The sequence below is a fragment of the Pseudoliparis swirei genome, chromosome 21, assembly GCF_029220125.1.
Source record: "Pseudoliparis swirei isolate HS2019 ecotype Mariana Trench chromosome 21, NWPU_hadal_v1, whole genome shotgun sequence".
NCBI lineage: Eukaryota > Metazoa > Chordata > Actinopteri > Perciformes > Liparidae > Pseudoliparis > Pseudoliparis swirei.
The window spans coordinates 11,174,100-11,192,748 of record NC_079408.1 but is presented as its reverse complement, the minus strand read 5'-3'; the positions used below and the strand labels follow the sequence as shown (position 1 = coordinate 11,192,748).

Below are 18,649 nucleotides of genomic sequence, written 5' to 3'. Positions count from 1 at the left end.
CAAAGTGCAGAGTGAGATCCATTATATAACCCAGTATACAGTATGTATAATGGCTGGGTGACATCATCTAAAAAGCGATTATACTAAGCGGGATTTTACAGTATCATTGCTGGTCCGAGAATATCACACAAATATATTTGAATACCAACTAAATTAGGTCCAGCGTTAACACACAGCGGACTGATCAGATGTGTAGTCGTGATATTTAGTCTTTGTTTGACGAGGACAATAAATTCAGAATTTTGCTTATAATAAATTATCTTTAATTCAGTTTTGTTATTTTATATTAAACGTGCGTTAGGACAACATTAAACAATATTATTATCGGAATTAAAACCGTAATAACTGAATTTATGAGCAATATTTACTGTTTTTTAAAGTCTGTTGTAGTTCCATTCAACTCCCAGAGCTGCCGCTCGGGGCTTTACGCACACGGGGCTTGTGGAGCTTCTTCTGCTGCCGCCAACAAAGACAACGATTAGCTGCATGATGCAAAAGTAGAGTTGAGGAGAACCGCCGAGTAGGGTGATAATTCTCTGGGAGTTTGTCACAACGGGGTCCTTTTCACATAAAAGTAGTTATTTAATCCAAAGTTATTATTAAAAAAGTTGACAATATGATGTCCTGGCTTTATTACTTTGTTTTAGTTTATATTTGGGGATTCTTAAAGTGTGTGTTGTTAATAGAGGTGAACGGCTGTATCATTGAAGTCATATATAAAGCTATCATCTCCAAATATCAATGCAGAAAATAGTCTGTAATACACAATACGACTGCAAAAGGCTCCCGAAAAACACATTTGCATTTTTGATTTGGCTACTTCGAGTTCAACCTCGACAGCAGCTTGAACTCGGAGCATATAAAAAGAATAATAATCATACGACATTTAACTTCTGTGGTGCACTAAAGAGTTCTCTGCCGTTTGAGGCGATGACTTATGAATTAGTGGTGGGACTGGTTATCTGACTCGACAACAGCAGTGTGCACTGTGGTGTAAACTCATTGGATAACCGTAATCCCCGCTCTCGCAGTGCTCGACATATTTTCTCAGGTGAGAGATATCGAGTGACCCACGGAGATTTTTGCCCTGCAAATATCTGTTGCCGGTAGATAAGGGGGCCACTGCACAGCCCGTCTGTAAAACAAGACAGTAAACATGTCTGCAGGTGGCACGGCACTGAAAAATGATTTATCGGCGTCTGCTATGGCCTTGAGGCGTTTGCTTTCGCGAAGCACATGACCGTTATATTTAAATCAACATCTAGCTCCAACTACAACATCAAAGAGAACGAGGGGGATATTCCAAGTTGTTTCTCGATCCGCTGTGGCAAATTGTACCCAGTCGAGCCACTTCCACCATTGAGTTCCCTCACAGATGTAATTTACACGGAACCCCAGTTTCCAGTGCTTGAAATTGCTCTCTGCACCATGCCCAATCACCGAGAAAGAGGATGATCCTCAGAGCGTCTGCGATTCGTGTGGGAGAAGAACATTTGGATCAACTTTGCACTGGAGCTGTGTTGGTTAATCTACTAAACATCAAAGAGGGGAAGAAGGAGGGAGGAAGTGGAAGAGGGGGATTTATTGTGTGGGTTTGATTGGAAATACAGCGGTGGGACTGTGGTCCCTCTGTAATCTCCTGTAGGTTTTGTATGTAGCCCGAGAGGAGCCGAGAGGCACCCTATTACCCATCTCCTGCCGATGGGAGGCCCCGATAGTGCACTGTTGGAGGACGACAGGAAATGAGGAGGAGCTCAGGACAGAGTGTAATCTCTCCTATCCAAGCATAAATATAAAGGTAACATCAAAGTATCGTCAAGTCAGCGCTCCGAGCGAAGCTTCCCTTTGTTGCAAATTGAGCATAACATCCATAACATTGGGAGATCAATACCCGTTTGTCTGAAGCTTTGCAGAGCTCTTGCCAGGCGAGAGATTTTCACACGCCTTTCAGTCGATGATAGTTATTCCTCGTTTATCAGTGCAGTAAACCTACGGCTCAGTTTAAGTTGTTGAGAAGAGCGCAGGAGGCAACTTACCCTTCGAGACTGGATCTCGTTCACGTAGAGAGGCAGGAGAAACTCAGAGATTCCTTCCAGGCGAATCCCATCCTGCTTCAACTGAAGGCTTCCCATTCCGTCCTGCAACATAAACATGAACGTGAGTGTCGTGACGAGTAGCGCCGATTTTCCTGATTTGATTTAAAGGACTATAGCTTCTCAAATGCATAAAACATCGAATCCTGCCGTTGCTGAATTAGGAAGAGGAGTAGCAGCAGTGCCGGAAGGGCAGCGGCGTTGAGTGACGGGCAAGAAGTAGGACATGATATCGAGGTGACAATGCCACAGACACTCAGTGGAGTCGGAGGGACAGGCTGACTGAGGAAGAGCAGGCTAATGTGGCAGTGAATGTTGAGATTATTCATGGAAATGACAACATAATCTGATTCATGCTCATGCAGATTGACGTTAGCTGATTGTGGGAACAGAGTTTTGTAACGACGTTGACGAGAAGACTATCTGGATGGATCGCGTCAGCTTGATTAGGTTAGCATTGTCCCCGTTATCTACCTGCTGGATCAAATCATTGCATTTCTTCATTTAGCCACATAGATGTTCTGTATGCTCACTGCTTTTAGAGTCGCTATGCATCAAAAGCCCGACTAAATGACACATGCAAAAGCCAGCCTTAAAGGTCTACGACTATGAAACTCGTTTTGTTCTTCTTTTATTTTAAATTCACGTCGCACTAGTGTGTGTGTGTAACTAAAATGTCCAACCAATAAAAGCCATCAACTTTTCAGGCTGGCTGTTGGCTTTAACACCCTTCCCTGTGTTTATATCAACAGGAAATACATCACATTTGTTGAGGCTGTATAAATTGAAGGAGGAGTTTACAACTTCAAATTGATTAAAAATCGATTCCTTATTCAAAATGATTCCCAAGACTGAAAACTGATTTTCTATTCGGTGCATCGAGGGACTAATTCAAGGATCTACTTCCGTTTGCCGTGTGGCAAATTATAACATGAAAGCAAAGTGTGTATGATGTTTTCATATAAAAAGGAATATCAACTGATTGCATTGATGTAATATTGTGTAAAACCCAAATGGCAAATATTTAAAATGTATTTCTTAATTCTTATTGACTTCAAGAATAACACTTTCAAGTTAACCAAAAGAACAAATGTGGCTCGTTACATAAAAACAATGTTGTGTACAAATTTAGACTATAATGCTTGCTCACATTTGGATGACTGTTATTATTGTGGAGGGTGTGACGAGATCAGTACAAGCTGCAGTGGGTTCAACGAGTGGGCGGGAGGCGGGACAAACAGGAGGGCGTTGTGTGCTGAAGGATGAGTTCCTCAGCATCAGTGAAAGAAATGAGCGTGATGCATCCGAGGGGGGAAAGAAACACCAACCGGAAGATTTTTTTTGCAAGTACGAGTGCAAAAGATATCCACGGTCACCTTGTTGTCCTCAACAAGCAGACGGCGGTTGTTTAGTGAATGACGTGGACCTGCCTCATCACGGCTGTGCTTTACAAGGCTTCTGTATTCTACGTGTTGATCCGGTGCAGAGCAGGTGAGGTGTGGAAGATGGAGCAGATACTTGACCCGTAATCCAGATAACACTCAACAGTCCATGTAACTAAGTGAAGTCAAGAATGAACGAGTCACACATCCAGGCTTCCTGTCCATAAAAAGCAATCTCATCGAGCCATTTGTTAGCAACTGCTTTTTTTCCGGACACTTAAATCATTTATAAGAGGGGTTTTATGACGTAGAACAATGTTCAAGTCTCTTAAGCTTGTGTTTACATTTCAGGCATCTCACAAAAAAACATCCCGAAGACCCATTGACCTCGTGCAGAAGTGCTTGAGGACTCATTCCTGCACCACTCTCTTGTGATCTCCATCTTAAATATCTGAGCTAATGAACATGAAAGTAACAGAGTGATTTAAGATGTGGTACTACCTAGTCTGCAAAAAGAAGTTGTCACGTCTAACGTCGAAGAGAATAACCCTGGAGACTATTGGGCCTTTTCACAGGCGTTAATATTGGATTTCATTTTTGCCAGCGGTGGTGCATTTGCAGCCATTCTGCCAAGTTTGTTGACGTGGCTGTTGTTATTTTCACCAACTCGCCTGAACGGAATTGAGGTTTAAACTATATGGTGTGAGCACAACAATTTAACAATCAAATACCTTCTTCACAAGAAAAACACATCCAACTTTTAAGCTTTGGGAGAAACTTTGCTATCAACACCGAAGCTTTTAACCCTTGTGTTGCCTTCGGGTCAATTTGACCCGATTCAATGTTTAACCCTCCTGTTACCTTTATATTTACTAACATATTTTACCCTTGAGGTCAATATGACCCCAGCTATTAAAATCTCCAGAAAATTATTAGAATTAATATTGTTTTCCAAGTTTAAGTGTGAGGTACTTTATGTTTGTTTGTTGACTCCCGAAAGAACACAGACATTAAACATTGAATCGGGCCAAATTGACCTGAAGGCGACAGGAGGGTTAAATATTGAATCGGGTCAAAATGACCCGAAGGCAACACAAGGGTTAAACAGAGTTCTGTGTGAGATGTCTCCAGATAGCTGATCCTATACGCCCCTTGCCAAGAATGGTGACATGGGGTGTCGTCAAGCTGCTGTTTTTTATAACAATCATGGCGATTTTAAACGAGGAAGCAATGCTCCGATTCCAGGACGTACACGAGTGAACTATAATACCAACTAGAATGGGCACTCGGTAGAGCGCATACCTTCGCATATCACAAGATTGGGCATTGAATTATGAACATTTTGGCATTAGTTGCATGCCAATTGGACAAAAATTTATCGTGCTATGGTAAAAAAAGAGTTTGACCTTTCCATGACCTTGACCTTGACCTTTGACCCGATTGATCCCAAAATCTAATCAAATGGTCCCCGGATAATAACCAATCATCCCACCAAATTTCATGCGATTCAAGAACATTTTGACCTGTTCATGACCTTTGACCTTGAACTTTGACCCGATCGATCCCAAAATCGAGTCAACTGGTCCCGGATAATAAACAATCATCCCACCAAATTTCATGCGATCCGGTTCAATACTTTTCAGTTCTGCGAAGATTTTGACCTGTTCATGACCGTTGACCTTTGACCCGATCGATCCCAAAATCTAATCAACTGGTCCCCGGATAATAAACAATCATCCCACCAAATTTCATGCGATTCGGTTCAATACTTTTTGAGTTCTGCGAAAGATTTTGACCTGTTCATGACCTTTGACCTTTGACCCGATCGATCCCAAAATCTAATCAACTGGTCCCCGGATAATAAACAATCATCCCACCAAATTTCATGCGATTCGGTTCAATACTTTTTGAGTTCTGCGAATAACACGCATACAAATAAATAAATAAATACACGGCGATCAAAACATAACCTTCCGGCATTTTCAATGCGAAGGTAATAAGACGGTGTGTAGTGGCACAATGTTTTCTTATTGAGCTGCCGAGTCCTGAGAGATGGGGAGCGGCGAAGTACATTTTCTGGAACGACACCAACAGCACTGATAAGGTCTTTTACTCATGACACAGACTGATGGAGACGAAGGAGGAGAGCAGTGATGGCAATAGTCAGGGGACACGTCCGTCAGAGGGAGGATGCTGCCAGCGCTTGGATCTTGAAAAAAGAAAAATGCTAAATTGTTTTTGCATTGTCCCTGGAAATGTCACAGGAGCTCACAGCAGCTGCCTGTTTGGTTTTCGGTTGAGATTAACACATTCTGCGTCAGCCGGTCCTGCTGCCAAGTCTTTTCTAATTCTTTATCAAATCAACATGAGACAGCGCACACATCATGATATATGGTGCGCCTAACACATTTCAAATGGGCCGACAAATCAATTCTTCCGCTTAGGTTTTGGATTAAGGTCAAAATAAAGAAATAAAAAAGGAAAACACTGGACTGACATTTTTTCTGTAGGTGAAGGAATTACCAAACTGATCATTACATTTTACAATATACCCGACTGAAGTGTCTTTGAACTGCTCTCTTTTTTCAAATGATGGAAACATCACTAGTGGTTCAATGTGTTTTTGGGCTTCTGCAGTTTGTGTACTTTTCTCTGTCCAGCTTTCCAAGCTACAGCTGCTCATGCTTACAACCCGGCCGCTCTTTAGATTTAATCCCCATATTTCATTGAAACAAAACATCTGCTGTTCCAGTGGACAAGTTCCCCATTTTTATTCATCAAGCAAAAATGCAAGTTACAAGCTCCCGCTCCTCAACTCTAAGAATTTGGGGCTTTTTTTGTTTCATTCTAATTGCAAATTGTGTTTATTTTGGTTTTAGAAGGCTGGTCAAACTAAATAAGAACATTGACTGCTTTAGATAATTTGGACAATTAGAAATAACGGAGCAATTAAGTGAGAATGCAAATAAACATTAATTGCATAAACTGGGTACAGCTTGACAACTGTAGTACGAATTCTCAGTAAAGAACAGCTACTAAGAAGCCCATTCACTCACGGATATACTATATATATAAATATAATAACACTCACCACTGAGAAATTCATAACCTTTATGATCCAGACAGTGAGGGCCAGGTTAACTATCATGGTGACCAGGAGCAGCAGCAGCAAGAAGTAGAGGCATCTTTTTCTCCAGCCGTACAGACCCACTGGGTACACGGCAACTCCGCCTGGCCGATGGAGATGCAGGGATTGGGACGCGAGGATAAACTGCTCCTGGGTAATCTGGAAAACAAAACAGTCAGGAGCTTTTACGTTCGCTGCCGCCAAGAACATATCTACTCCACAGAAGAAATCGCTTGTTAGTGGTCATTACCTCGCAAGCACCACTAAACGTGACTCTGGGCCGAGTAATCTTACAAATATCTTATATATATTAAAAAGCTGGTGCTTCTCCATAAAGAACTAAATGCAAGAGCATGGCATATATGCAAGCTGGGGTGGAACTTCCATGTTTGGCTTTTAAATGGAGTGATAAGGGGACATGTTGATCTGTTACACACTGGAAACTGATTTATGACATTTTCTCATACAGGTTGCATCTGGATTTTGGGAAATATATTATTATTCTTTTGTAATGACATACCCGAGTACACTGACCCTGCACACTTTTAGAAATTGAATCAGTAGCAGAGCAATTCATCAAACTATGAGCCCAAGAGAAAGTCATTTAGGTGACTTTATTTTAATAAAAGAGAAAGCAAATGCGAAAGTGCCCACTCGTAAAAAAAAAAGAAAGAGGTTTGGAATCATCAGTCAAGATTCAGCCATTACAAGTTAGCAATCAGTTTTGGGAATAACTGGCCCAATGATAAGTGGACAATCTGTTTAAATTGCATATTTACAATTCAATGTCAAGTCAAACAAATATATCTAATCTGTAAACTATGACCGAATCATAGCAATTAATGCAGTTTACGGTCCTGAAAAGCAAAGTCCTTGATATTTGCATTATTTAACCCTCCTGCCGCCTTCGGGTCAATTTGACCCGATTCAATGTTTAATGTCGGTGTTCTTTCGGTAGTCAACAAACAAACATAAAGTACCTCACACTTAAACTTGGAAAACAATATTAATTCTAATAATTTTCTGGAGATTTTAATAGCTGGGGTCATATTGACCCCAAGGGTAAAATATGTCAGTTAATATAAAGGTAACAGGAGGGTTAAACATTGAATCGGGTCAAATTGACCCGAAGGCAACAGGAGGGTTAAGAAAAGGGCATCGCTAAAGCCCGAGTCTTAATTTGGGACATTTTACATTACGAGTAAATTACAGTGTGCTTTCCTGCTACTCGGTTGGAATGAAAACAGGAGGTGGATTATGAGGAAAAGAGGGTCAATTAGGTGCCAGAGAAATGCTCTCCACTGGCTGAGTCAGTGTCTGCCAGCGACTGAGAAGCTGCAACATGAGAGCTCTGATCTGAGATCAGAGAGGATGATGTCTGTCAAGTGCGGTCACCCAGACGAAGGCGAGCGGTAGCCGTTCTCCAGCCAATCGTGACCGCGGGCTGACAGTGTGAAACTCCCCATCAGAGGGTGCGAGGCTGGGTGAGCGCCGGACTGTTCCGTTCCGTGATTGGTGGGATGAATTCACACCGAGGCTCCCTGCCGTCCCATCCTCTTTCACAGATCATTAAAAGAGAAACTACTTGCTGGTACACAGTTAAAATACCCAATTATATCAAAGATATTTTGAAAGGTCCTCAAACTTCCATTTATTCAAAAATGTCAGAACAAAACAGGTTAATTGCATGATAAAAAATTCAATAATTGACACACCTGTGCACAGTCATCCCCAGCATTACTCAATTTAGAATCCATGCCCCAAATGCTTTATTCCCATTCAGCATGTCATTTGCAAAGGGCACCGATACCATGAGATAGTGCGTGTCCCTGACAGCTCTCATTAACGGTGGCAGAACGAGAAAAAGCTCAGCGAGCTGAATACTTTGTTCCAAGAAGGAGTAAGGGACTTGACCCAGGTTTAAATGGAGGCAGAACCTGTACCTGTATTGTTGCAATAAATCAATATATCTCTTACAAAGTGTGAGCAGTACATGGATTTAGGAGATTACAGACCCCCAGACATTGGGTTTGTAGAACAGTGAGCGTCAAGCTGCATGTGGTGCGTCAGCTGGCAAACATGCATATGTCCTTCAGGAGGTCCAGATGACTTCATCGTTTAGTCCAACCAACAGAAGAAAACCTAAAACAAATGTAATTACTTTGATGCTAAGAATAGTAAATACTGGGCGAAGCCAGAACCACTCACTCTTTAGATCTTTGCTTGAAAAAGCCTTAAAGGAAAAGTTAATCATCACATAGATGACAAGTCGTGTTCTGTTGATGAACTCGTTGATGACATAACCAATCGTTGCAGCGCTACTTTACATGAGCCCAGGAAGTCGATTAAACTTTTTTTTTTAAATCACATCCAGCTTGTCCAATGTGGGGATTTGCTGCCATGTGTGATAGAAGCTGGAACCGAGTATCTGTATTGGTTGGGCAACTTGAATATATGGACCTGGAATTTGGGAAATTGTAATTGCCATTTCTTAAAATATTATGACGTATACATGAATTATAATTTTATCAAGAAAGTAACCGTCTCGTCACAAGGAATTTAATCATGATTATCAATTAACCTGCCCAAGTACTTTAAGGAATACAGTTAAAACTCCAGTGTGTGTCTGTGCATAGAATTCCAAATACTTCCCATAATTGACAGCGTTCCTTGTAAGGACGTGAGTGATTGAACTCTAAACCAGAACAACAACACAGGAAAAAATCCTTCAAACATGGCATCCTCCACAGCCTTCCCACTAGCTTACAACTGAATCCACTCTTTCAGTGACCGTTTCCTTGGATGAACAATTCAGGTCGTTTGTGCCAGCGAAGGCAGACGCCTCACAAATGGATGTTGTGACTTTGCAGCGAATACAAATGACCCGAGTCTCCGGCCTCGACATGTCAACGACTCCAATTCAACCAGGGACACAGCAGAGGGACGAGAGCATTATGGGAAGTGCTTACACAAAGGTTCAGTATCAACCCTCAATGCAGGTTCACAGATTTATTACAACCACGACTTTACGTTGGGTAAAACTACTCCCAGAGTAACAAGACAATCATCTAGACACTTCTGAAGTCCTCACACGTCAATCTAAAGACACTCAGAATGTAAAAACACATTCAAACTAGAATGGGCACTCGGTAGAGCGCATACCTTCGCATATCACAAGATTGGGCATTGAATTATGAACATTTTGACATTAGTTGCATGCCAATTGGACAAAAATGTATCGTACTATGGTAAAAAAAAGATGTTGACCTTTCCATGACCTTGACCTTTGACCCGATTGATCCCAAAATCTAATCAAATGGTCCCCGGATAATAACCAATCATCCCACCAAATTCCATGTGATTCAAGAAGATTTGACCTGTTCATGACCTTTGACCCGATCGATCCCAAAATCTAATCAACTGGTCCCCGGATAATAACCAATCATCCCACCAAATTTCATGCGATTCGGTTCAATACTTTTTGAGTTCTGCGAACACGCATACAAATAAATAAATAAATAAATACACGGCGATCAAAACATAACCTTCCGGCATTTTCAATGCGAAGGTAATAACACAGAAAACTAAACATATATTTTAGACTAAAGCCGTGCCCCGGCTGGACCGACGGAGTCTATTTCAATCTCCGGTTGCTAGGGGAAACATCTACACTTGCAATTTCTATGGCAACCTACTGTTCCCAACGCTAGTGGATGTTGTGATTTCTTTACAAGAATCTGCAAGACTTTTAATGCATATATTACCGCGGTGGAGTAATGCCGCCTAAAGTTCGGCTATTCACGGAGCAAATGGACGGAGTGCACCGCGGCTGGCATTTTGTCAATCCGTCATTTCAGCATGCCGGTCACAGCCGACTCTCGCAAACAAGCCGGACTGATCAAGATGTCCGACTGCAGCGGGTGTGAGAAACAACTTTGACTTTTCAGAAACAAAATATTGATCACACAGCGAGCTGTGCAGGCATGTCACATGATGTTGAACGACTCCCATTCATCATGTGAGCTTCAGTCGGGCCGACAATCAACACTTTATATGTAAACGCATCGTTACGCAACTGAAAAATGTGTCGACTGGGCGTGACCACTCCACAACGGTAGAATAAATCATTTTACCCTTTAACTGCTGCAACCACAGAAACCGTCCTGGTGATAATTAGAACATTGGAGCAGTGGTCAGTTAAAGGTCGACGGAGGGACAGATGGACACTTTCCTTTTGCCACGATGATGCAACTGTTTGGGAAAGGACAATAAATAAGTATAAATATCTTACCCACCTTCATTTAATGATACAACAACTAATGACATTCAACCAATTAATCATCCTCAACCACATCCCAACATGGTCACACCACACCGTGACGAATCTGGACAAACAAAATCTGAAATGAGCCATTACGTGGAAAGGAATAACAAAGTAGGATGGGAGCCAGAGCCTTAAGGCCTCTTTTATGGAACCAGCTTCCACTTACAGTCCAGGGGACACAGTCACCTCCTTTAAGAGGAGACTGAAGACTCAGGTTCACCTGGTCAGCCCCTACATAGGCTGATAGGCGGCTAGGGGACGTTTTAGGATACACCGAGCTCCTCTCTCTTTATGGATAAATTCACGTTTCTTCATTGCACATTACTAACTCTACTTCTTCCACGCAGTCTGTGCTTTCTCGCCTCATAGGGGCCATTGAACCTGAAGCTGGTCCTGGCTCCTGTCTCCTGGCTCCTGCCTCCTGGCTCCTTGCCCCTGCATCAAACCCCTGGCCTCCTTCCCAATGGCCCGGTCTCCTTTGTGCCTCCTGCCTCAAGGGCATGGCCTCATTGGTCCAGCCTCTCTCGCGATGCCTCCTCCCTCCGTGGCAAACAACAACTTATTGTTTTTCGACCCAGTGGCTGGAAACAACAAATTAAGCAATACTGTCGCCGATAACCACGCGAGTGAACCTGGGCAAAATTAGAAGTTTGGAACAAAAAGAATTCAACGCTTAAACATTCAAAGACTATTTGTACTCTGCATTCAGGAAACCAAGAGGAGAAAGTATTTCCAGTACGATAATCCCAACAAAAAAAAAAGGGTGGTTTCGGGGTTAGGGTAAGCATCAACAGTTATGTTGCTCTAAATTATCAAAATGTGGATTCAGTAAGTATGCTGAAGACAAATGTCGAGGCGGGGTGGGGGGGTCCTCAGAGCTTTGACTGCAGACGTTACAGCTGGATCCAGCCAAAGCTAGCAATTACCCAGCAGTGTCATACCCACTGCCAGCAAGGCTCATCTTCACCAATTAGCATCGAGGGTGATATCCTCCATGCTGCTTTGATCAAACAGTGACGCGCTGCAGAGGCAGCAAAACGCAGCTGAGGATCCCCTAATGAAAGAAAACGAGACGTTATTAATGCTTGATGGTGCAAATCGGCGAGCGCTCTCACTCAGCGGTGCCACAGGAGTCCCACAGGGCGGCCTCAGCTGGAGGCAAGAAAACATTTGAGATGCACTAATGACTGTAAAGCGTGCGCTCATCCATCCTGCGTCTGATCACGACCCGATCGCTGAGGCAGCAGCGGGGGAATGGGATGGACACGATAACGCCACGAGCCTGTCATACAGTATCAAAGCACCCATTCATTCCGGTTCTGTGGGCCCTTTAGTTTGATCGAAAGCCCAATCAAAGAGACGGAGGAGCCTGAATGCACCACCGTGACTTGGAAAACCAATTACGCTTTTCAAATGTGCAGCTCAAATCATCGATGCAACCATTCCACATATCGTAGATGAGACAATCGAGCATGCGAGTGAGGGCGCCGCCGTCAATAGCCGCTCCACTTATATGTGAAATCCAATTTGTGTGGCTCCGTCATCTCCGGTGGAGTTACAATAGCGGCGGAGCTCGTCAACGGCTTCATCTTCGGCGGCGGGGTTGCCCTTTACGGAGGGGGGTGGCAGAACACTTCCTCCAGCTGGAAGCAACAACGGGGAAGCCGACAGCGAGCAGCAGACCGGTGGGGATCAAAGATATCAGACGAATCCGGCACGAGGGAAAGGTTGCAGCTGTTCAATCAGAACATACAGCCAACAAGGCCGAACATCACAGCCTGTTTGCAGAGGGCTTCTCAGAGAGATTCACTTTTTTGCCGTTACACACACACACACACACAGCTCTGCTTCTGATGACACATTTGTATTGGCAGCACAGAAGTGTGTGCGACCAAACATCCTTTGCTCCTCTTGGCACCTCTGCATAATTTATTAACAACGGAAGCTGCCTCCGTTAAGTCTCTCAATGTTTCCAGCGCCGTCAGCTCCAGTGGCAGGGAGGAGACGACGGCAAACTGACAGACACTTCTCCAGACTGCACGAGATGTCCTCGCTAATCCCTGGCAAAGCCTCGGGGCGCGCGACAGGGCCATTTTGGACCTTCACCCCAAAGGCTTCATTTGCATTAATCAGTCGAACGCACAGGGGAACTGAGCAGCGCATCATCAACAACAACAAAATACCACAAAGCCCTCTTTACAAATCCTCTGCTCTAATGATAGTAGATTTAGTGGCTCCTTTAAAGCCTCCTATAGGGATGTTTTTTGGGGGGGGGCATTTAGGTGACAAATGAGATAGAGCCAAACTTGCAGACTTGTCACTAAGTAGGAAGTGCTGGATCAGCTCAGTCAGGAGTGATGTCCTGACTGATGAGCCTGACTTAAGGCCCAGCGCTGTGTGAGTGCGCGCGTGCGTGCGACAGGTCAAGAATCCCTCAGCCCAAAACAGGAGCTCTGCTGTGTGCGGCGGGCTCTCAACACAGATACGCCTTTTCATTTGTTGGCGTTGCACTGCAGCACATAGACTGCAGCCCGGAGGTTACTGCCGGAGTGGAATGACAATGAGAAAGCATGCAGGCACCGTATTTATAAGCGGCTGTCACATTACAGAGACACCTGAAGAGGAGAATGCAAACAATAGCAAATATGTCAAAAAGAAGAACACTACAAATATATATAAATTTTTTTTTAATGAGTGCGTTCAGGCTTCCTGTGGTGTTTGCGCGCGAGCGAGTTTTTGTTAATCCCCATGTTCCCGCCTGCAGAGAGACGACCCTCAGCTTCAATTAGCAGGTTTACAATGGAGCAATTACAGCGGCGGGTGCACCTGTTGCAGAGGGGACTCGAGGCAAAGTGAAACACCGACGCCATGCAGGTAAATAACTCAAGGAATCGTTCAACAAAAAGCAAGGTGGATCAAACTAACGTGAACTAATCGATGAACTATGAAAATGACATCACACGTGCACTCCGTCCCCCCCCACTGTCCGCTTACCTTGAGCGTCTCTATGTCGAGAGTAGCCGACTGCTCCATGTTTCAGTCTCATTTGTTGCAGTTACATATTTCCACAAAGTTGTAACAAGCTAACCGCAAGAGAATTAAGCCCCGGTGCGCGAGCTCGCTGCAAAAAAACACAGTTGTTTCCAACATCCACATGTTTAAATAAATCCGAATTTGTTGTGTTATCAACACACCATTATTACTTTTATATGTATTTCTGAGTCGTTTAAAGAACCGTAACTACTGACTAACAGGCTACTAATTAACACGCGCAGGTACGACTGCTTCCGCCCGCTGCTCTCTTTTCGTTTCGGGTGACTATTCGCTCTCCTTTAAAACTCAACGGCCATCAAGTCGGACAGAATTAGCAGTGGCACTTCCGGGACTTCATTTCAAAATAAAAATCGTGAAGTTGAGCAGACGCATGCGTCTCTTTCATATTATATGTTTGCGATGTTATTGTTCTGCACACCCACTCAGGTGTTCCCATTAAATCTGTTTTATTATATTTAGATTAAATTAGATTATCATATATATATATATAGCAAAATTACAACCATTACGCAAGTGAAAGTACGATCATCCAACTGTTACATGAGTAAAAGTACGGCCTAGTAACAAAATGTACTCAGTCAGTGTTGTATTGTGATATCAGCAGAATTAATAGATTCTAGAAATAGAGGCATTTTTGTTGTTTACTCAAATCATTTCATCACCCCAAAATATATCATTTTACCAAGAAAGTTCCAAATGTATACAATTCAGAAGGAGTGCTGTGGGAGTTTTTTGTAATATACCGAAGTGTAGTTTTATCTGTAACAAGGTATCATCATTTAACAACTGATTGTTATGGGATATAAAACATGAAAGTGAAACGTATCTACAGCTGTCGGATACATCCTTAAAACCGTTCCTACAAGTAAGCGGTTGTGTAGGTGAACTTGGTAACTTTCCACCATTGGTAATAAACCTTTTTCACAAAAAGTGAAACAGAATGAATAAATACATTTAATATAAGACTACAGCTCAAATGTAAACTAGAAAAAGAACATATAGTGGCTGTATAATTTCTGGTAGGCTCGAATGGGATTTGTTTGATTTGTTGTCGTCATAAATAGAAAAGTATGCATTTCATTCTGAAAACAGATTATTGCTCAATTTCCTGTTTTACTATGGTGAACTCTCGCTGACTTGACCCAATTTAAATCCCATTTAGGTGCAAATGCAATGGTTACAAATGTAAAAACAACATTATGCGGCTATAATTTAGCTGCAACAAAGGTCACTGTTTATTAGAGGGAAAATATCTCTGACCGACAGTCATTTACTACGGATTTGGATAAAAACAATAATAAATTAATAGATAAACAGATTATTTTGACCATCATTAGACGATAATAAACGTCCTCCTTTTTTGACTTAAGATACCACCAAGAGAAAAGGGTTATTCAAATTGTAATGATCTTTATCCAAAAGCTCATCCAGTCACATGTACTGGTTTATTTATTAGCATTTGATGCACCCTGCAGGAGACATGGTGACAATGCAATGAGACTAAATTATGCACTATTTAAAAATAAAACATAAACTGGTGTAAGAGCATGTCCAATACTTTATTCATTTATTTATTGAGATAATCAGGTTAAAATATGGCATGTACATATTAATATTGTTGTACTGGGAGAAAAAATATATAATTGGAAAAATAGAGAGTGGGGGGAGACGGGGGAAGTATTGTGATGATTTTAGTAGTTTATAAACCGGCCATTAATGATATATAGGCCTTATTGCAAGATAATATGTCATCTTGTATCTTATAAATATAAAGGACCTGCATATATACCAGACAATGTGGACAAGTTATCCACACAGGTCTCTTGCAGTATCCTTATAAATACTGAAGAGGGCAGCAGAGTTGCAGGCGGGTTTTGTGTCAGACAAACATAATCGACCCATGAGCACCAACTCGGAACTAGGATTAATAATCAACTATCGACACATTTATTCATCATCGCAAGAATGTCGGACGCCAAGCTAATCATAGCACAGAAAAGGTAAACACATATATTTAACCGGCGTTACGTTTTGTTTTTGTCTGTTAGGGAATAAAAATGCCTTTTAATCTTATAATAATTCTTCATAATCAAAGATGGCGACCCCTAGATTTATAATGTAGGCTAAATATCGAGCTATTCATTGTTGATAAAAACAGCCTGGTGATAATCAATAATCTATGTGATCGCAGATTGACAGGATGTGTCCCTGTGATGATGCATATGTTGTGGTTGCATGATTGATGTTTCACATTGTCTCTGTGTCTTCTCGCAGTGCTAAAATTGCAGCTGGAGCTGTTGTGTGTGTTGAAAGCGAAATAAGAGGAGATGTAACCATAGGTGAGAGTTTGCTTTTGCCTCACCGTGAAGCTCGTTGTTTATCTATCAGCTGTGTGCTCCAATAAGGCAAGACTTCTTTCTTTTCTTTTTACAGGTGCTAGAACAGTGGTCCACCCCAAAGCACGGATCATAGCAGAGGCGGGGCCTATTGTCATTGGAGAGGGTAATCTGATAGAGGAGCAGGCACTCATTATTAACAGGTATGTGTATTACTACACATGTGTACTATTTAATCATCAGAGTATCTTATCTTATTTGATCTTACCTGTGTTTCTGCCTGTAGTTATCCAGAGAATATCATGCCAGACACAGAGGGAGTGGAGCCCAAAACCATGACGATCGGGACCAATAATGTGTTTGAAGTTGGATGTGGTATCCTTTGCATTGCGGATTACAACATATGAGCATGTCACTGCAGTCGAGTCAGGATGACACATTGGAAGATATTAGCGAATGGCTTATGTAGGTCTATTTTAGTTTATGTCTGTAATTTATCTGCAGAGATACCAAACATATATAAGAGGGAATTTACTGGAGAAACAGTTTTGCCAATATACAGTTTGTCCACTAGAAAGCACTGCCACGTTTATTTCAGCTGTGAAATGTCCTACAGAGTATAAATATACTCATGGCGAAGACATTACCGTGATGATAGATATCAATATACATATATATTTAGTTAATACTGATCTGTTGTAGGTTACTAGTTGTGTTCCACAGGGGAGGTTCAATAAGCTTAAGCTTCCGGCTGCACCTCTTGTTAATTGTTCCACCTTTTTAATTTAATGCCACATTACTATTAATTTATTTGAATTTTTAAATTTGTCATTTGGACCAACATATATTTAATACTGCTATTACTACTACTAGCTTAAATAAAACTCATACATTATTATGCGTTTACAGATAAATAAATGACACCCACTTCCACTCCATCAGTTGGGCTTTAGTTTTCTAGTAACTGTTTTAAAATACAAATGAATAGGTTTAAATCCTTAATTATTCTTCCACAGTCTCACAAGCTTTGAAAATTGGGGACAACAATGTGATTGAGTCTAAATGTAAGTACGGTAATCACTAACTATATTCCTATGAGGAGGTTGCACCCTAAATACAATATACTATCATGCTATATATAATGGTATATCTCAGTATCAATATATTGATATATTTATTCTGATGTAGTACTTAACCAGACAAGAATGGTTCAATCCTATGAAGATAGATAGATAGATATTTTATTCATCCTAAGGGGTACATTTGTTTGTAGGAGCAGCGAGCATATTTACAATATATACAATACAATAAAATAGCAGGGCAGGACATATTAGATTGAAGAATTTAAATAAGAAAGGAAATGAATAAATAAAAATGCAAAGTGTACACAGTGTATCTAAGTGTATATATAGTATATAAAGTGAAAGCAGTGCAAGGTTAATTTATGTTTTTCTATTTGAGGAGGATCTGGCCAGAGGTGATTTATGATAACATACAATATTGTCAAAAAGTAGATTTCTAACATTGCACAGCATGATCTAAATGCATCAGATATATTAATATCTTGATTAAATCCCAGCTGATCTTGGGAGGAACGTGATCCTGACCAGTGGATGCATCATTGGAGCGTGCTGCCAGGTCAACACGTGTGAGGTCGTGCCGGAGAACACGGTGGTGTACGGGTCGAACTGCATCCGCCGGGTGCAGAGTGAAAAGCCCCAGGTCCGGCTCCGTCCGTGCTGACTCATGCCCAACGTTGCTTTGGCTTATTTGCAAATTCGTATAAACAGGGATGTTTTTTTGAATAAATAGTTTTCTTTCTTGTAGTCTCAGACTCTGCAGCTCGACTTCCTCATGAAGATTCTGCCCAACTATCACCACATGAAGAAGACGACCAAAGGAAACAGCACACCTATCAGGAACTGAGAGGAAGCTGGATCCAGAGGGAGTGTAGCCTACTTTCTGCAACCTCCAGAGCATCTGACGCCACGCGCTCACTCGGTTCCCTCAACCTGCACGTGTCTTTCACGTGAGTGTTGTTCTTTAATGTCGAGAGTACCTCTGAAAATGACCATCACACTTTCGACACTGCTTTCTGCATTTGAAGAATGCCATCATTCTTCAACACGTAACAATATCTTTGCACTTGGTTTTCCCTCCCATATTAGGACTATTTATGTATTTTGGACCTGAAATCGTAAATCTCCTGTGCCATTTGTATGTTAATCAATTCTACTACTATGTATCTATATATTTATAACTGTTCCAATAAAAATACAACAATATTGCAATAAAAACGATTAAAGATTGCAATAAAGCTTGTATTCCTCTGA

General features: G+C 41.8%; 2 protein-coding genes across 3 annotated transcripts in view; one reads left to right on the top strand and one right to left on the bottom strand.

The window, feature by feature from the left end:
* The window catches only part of LOC130211647 (zeta-sarcoglycan-like), a 27,914-nt gene extending 11,518 nt beyond the window's left edge, over window positions 1-16,396 (bottom strand). Inside the window, exons 1-3 of one of the 2 annotated variants that reach the window (XM_056442531.1) lie at window positions 16,343-16,396; window positions 6,567-6,761; window positions 2,037-2,138 (exon numbers count right to left, since the gene is read on the bottom strand). In XM_056442531.1, coding sequence (XP_056298506.1) covers window positions 2,037-2,138; window positions 6,567-6,623 — 159 coding nt within the window. In that variant the 5' untranslated portion in view covers window positions 6,624-6,761; window positions 16,343-16,396. Of the gene's footprint in view, window positions 1-2,036; window positions 2,139-6,566; window positions 6,762-13,920; window positions 14,203-16,342 lie in introns of those variants that run through there. The other variant, XM_056442530.1, reaches the window with a different exon arrangement.
* Window positions 15,922-18,649, top strand: LOC130211648 (dynactin subunit 6-like). Its single transcript, XM_056442532.1, has 7 exons — window positions 15,922-15,980; window positions 16,255-16,319; window positions 16,414-16,519; window positions 16,603-16,691; window positions 17,333-17,380; window positions 17,896-18,038; window positions 18,144-18,649. The coding sequence occupies exons 1-7, from the start codon at window positions 15,946-15,948 to the stop codon at window positions 18,240-18,242; spliced, it is 585 nt and encodes a 194-aa protein (XP_056298507.1). The 5' UTR covers window positions 15,922-15,945; the 3' UTR covers window positions 18,243-18,649.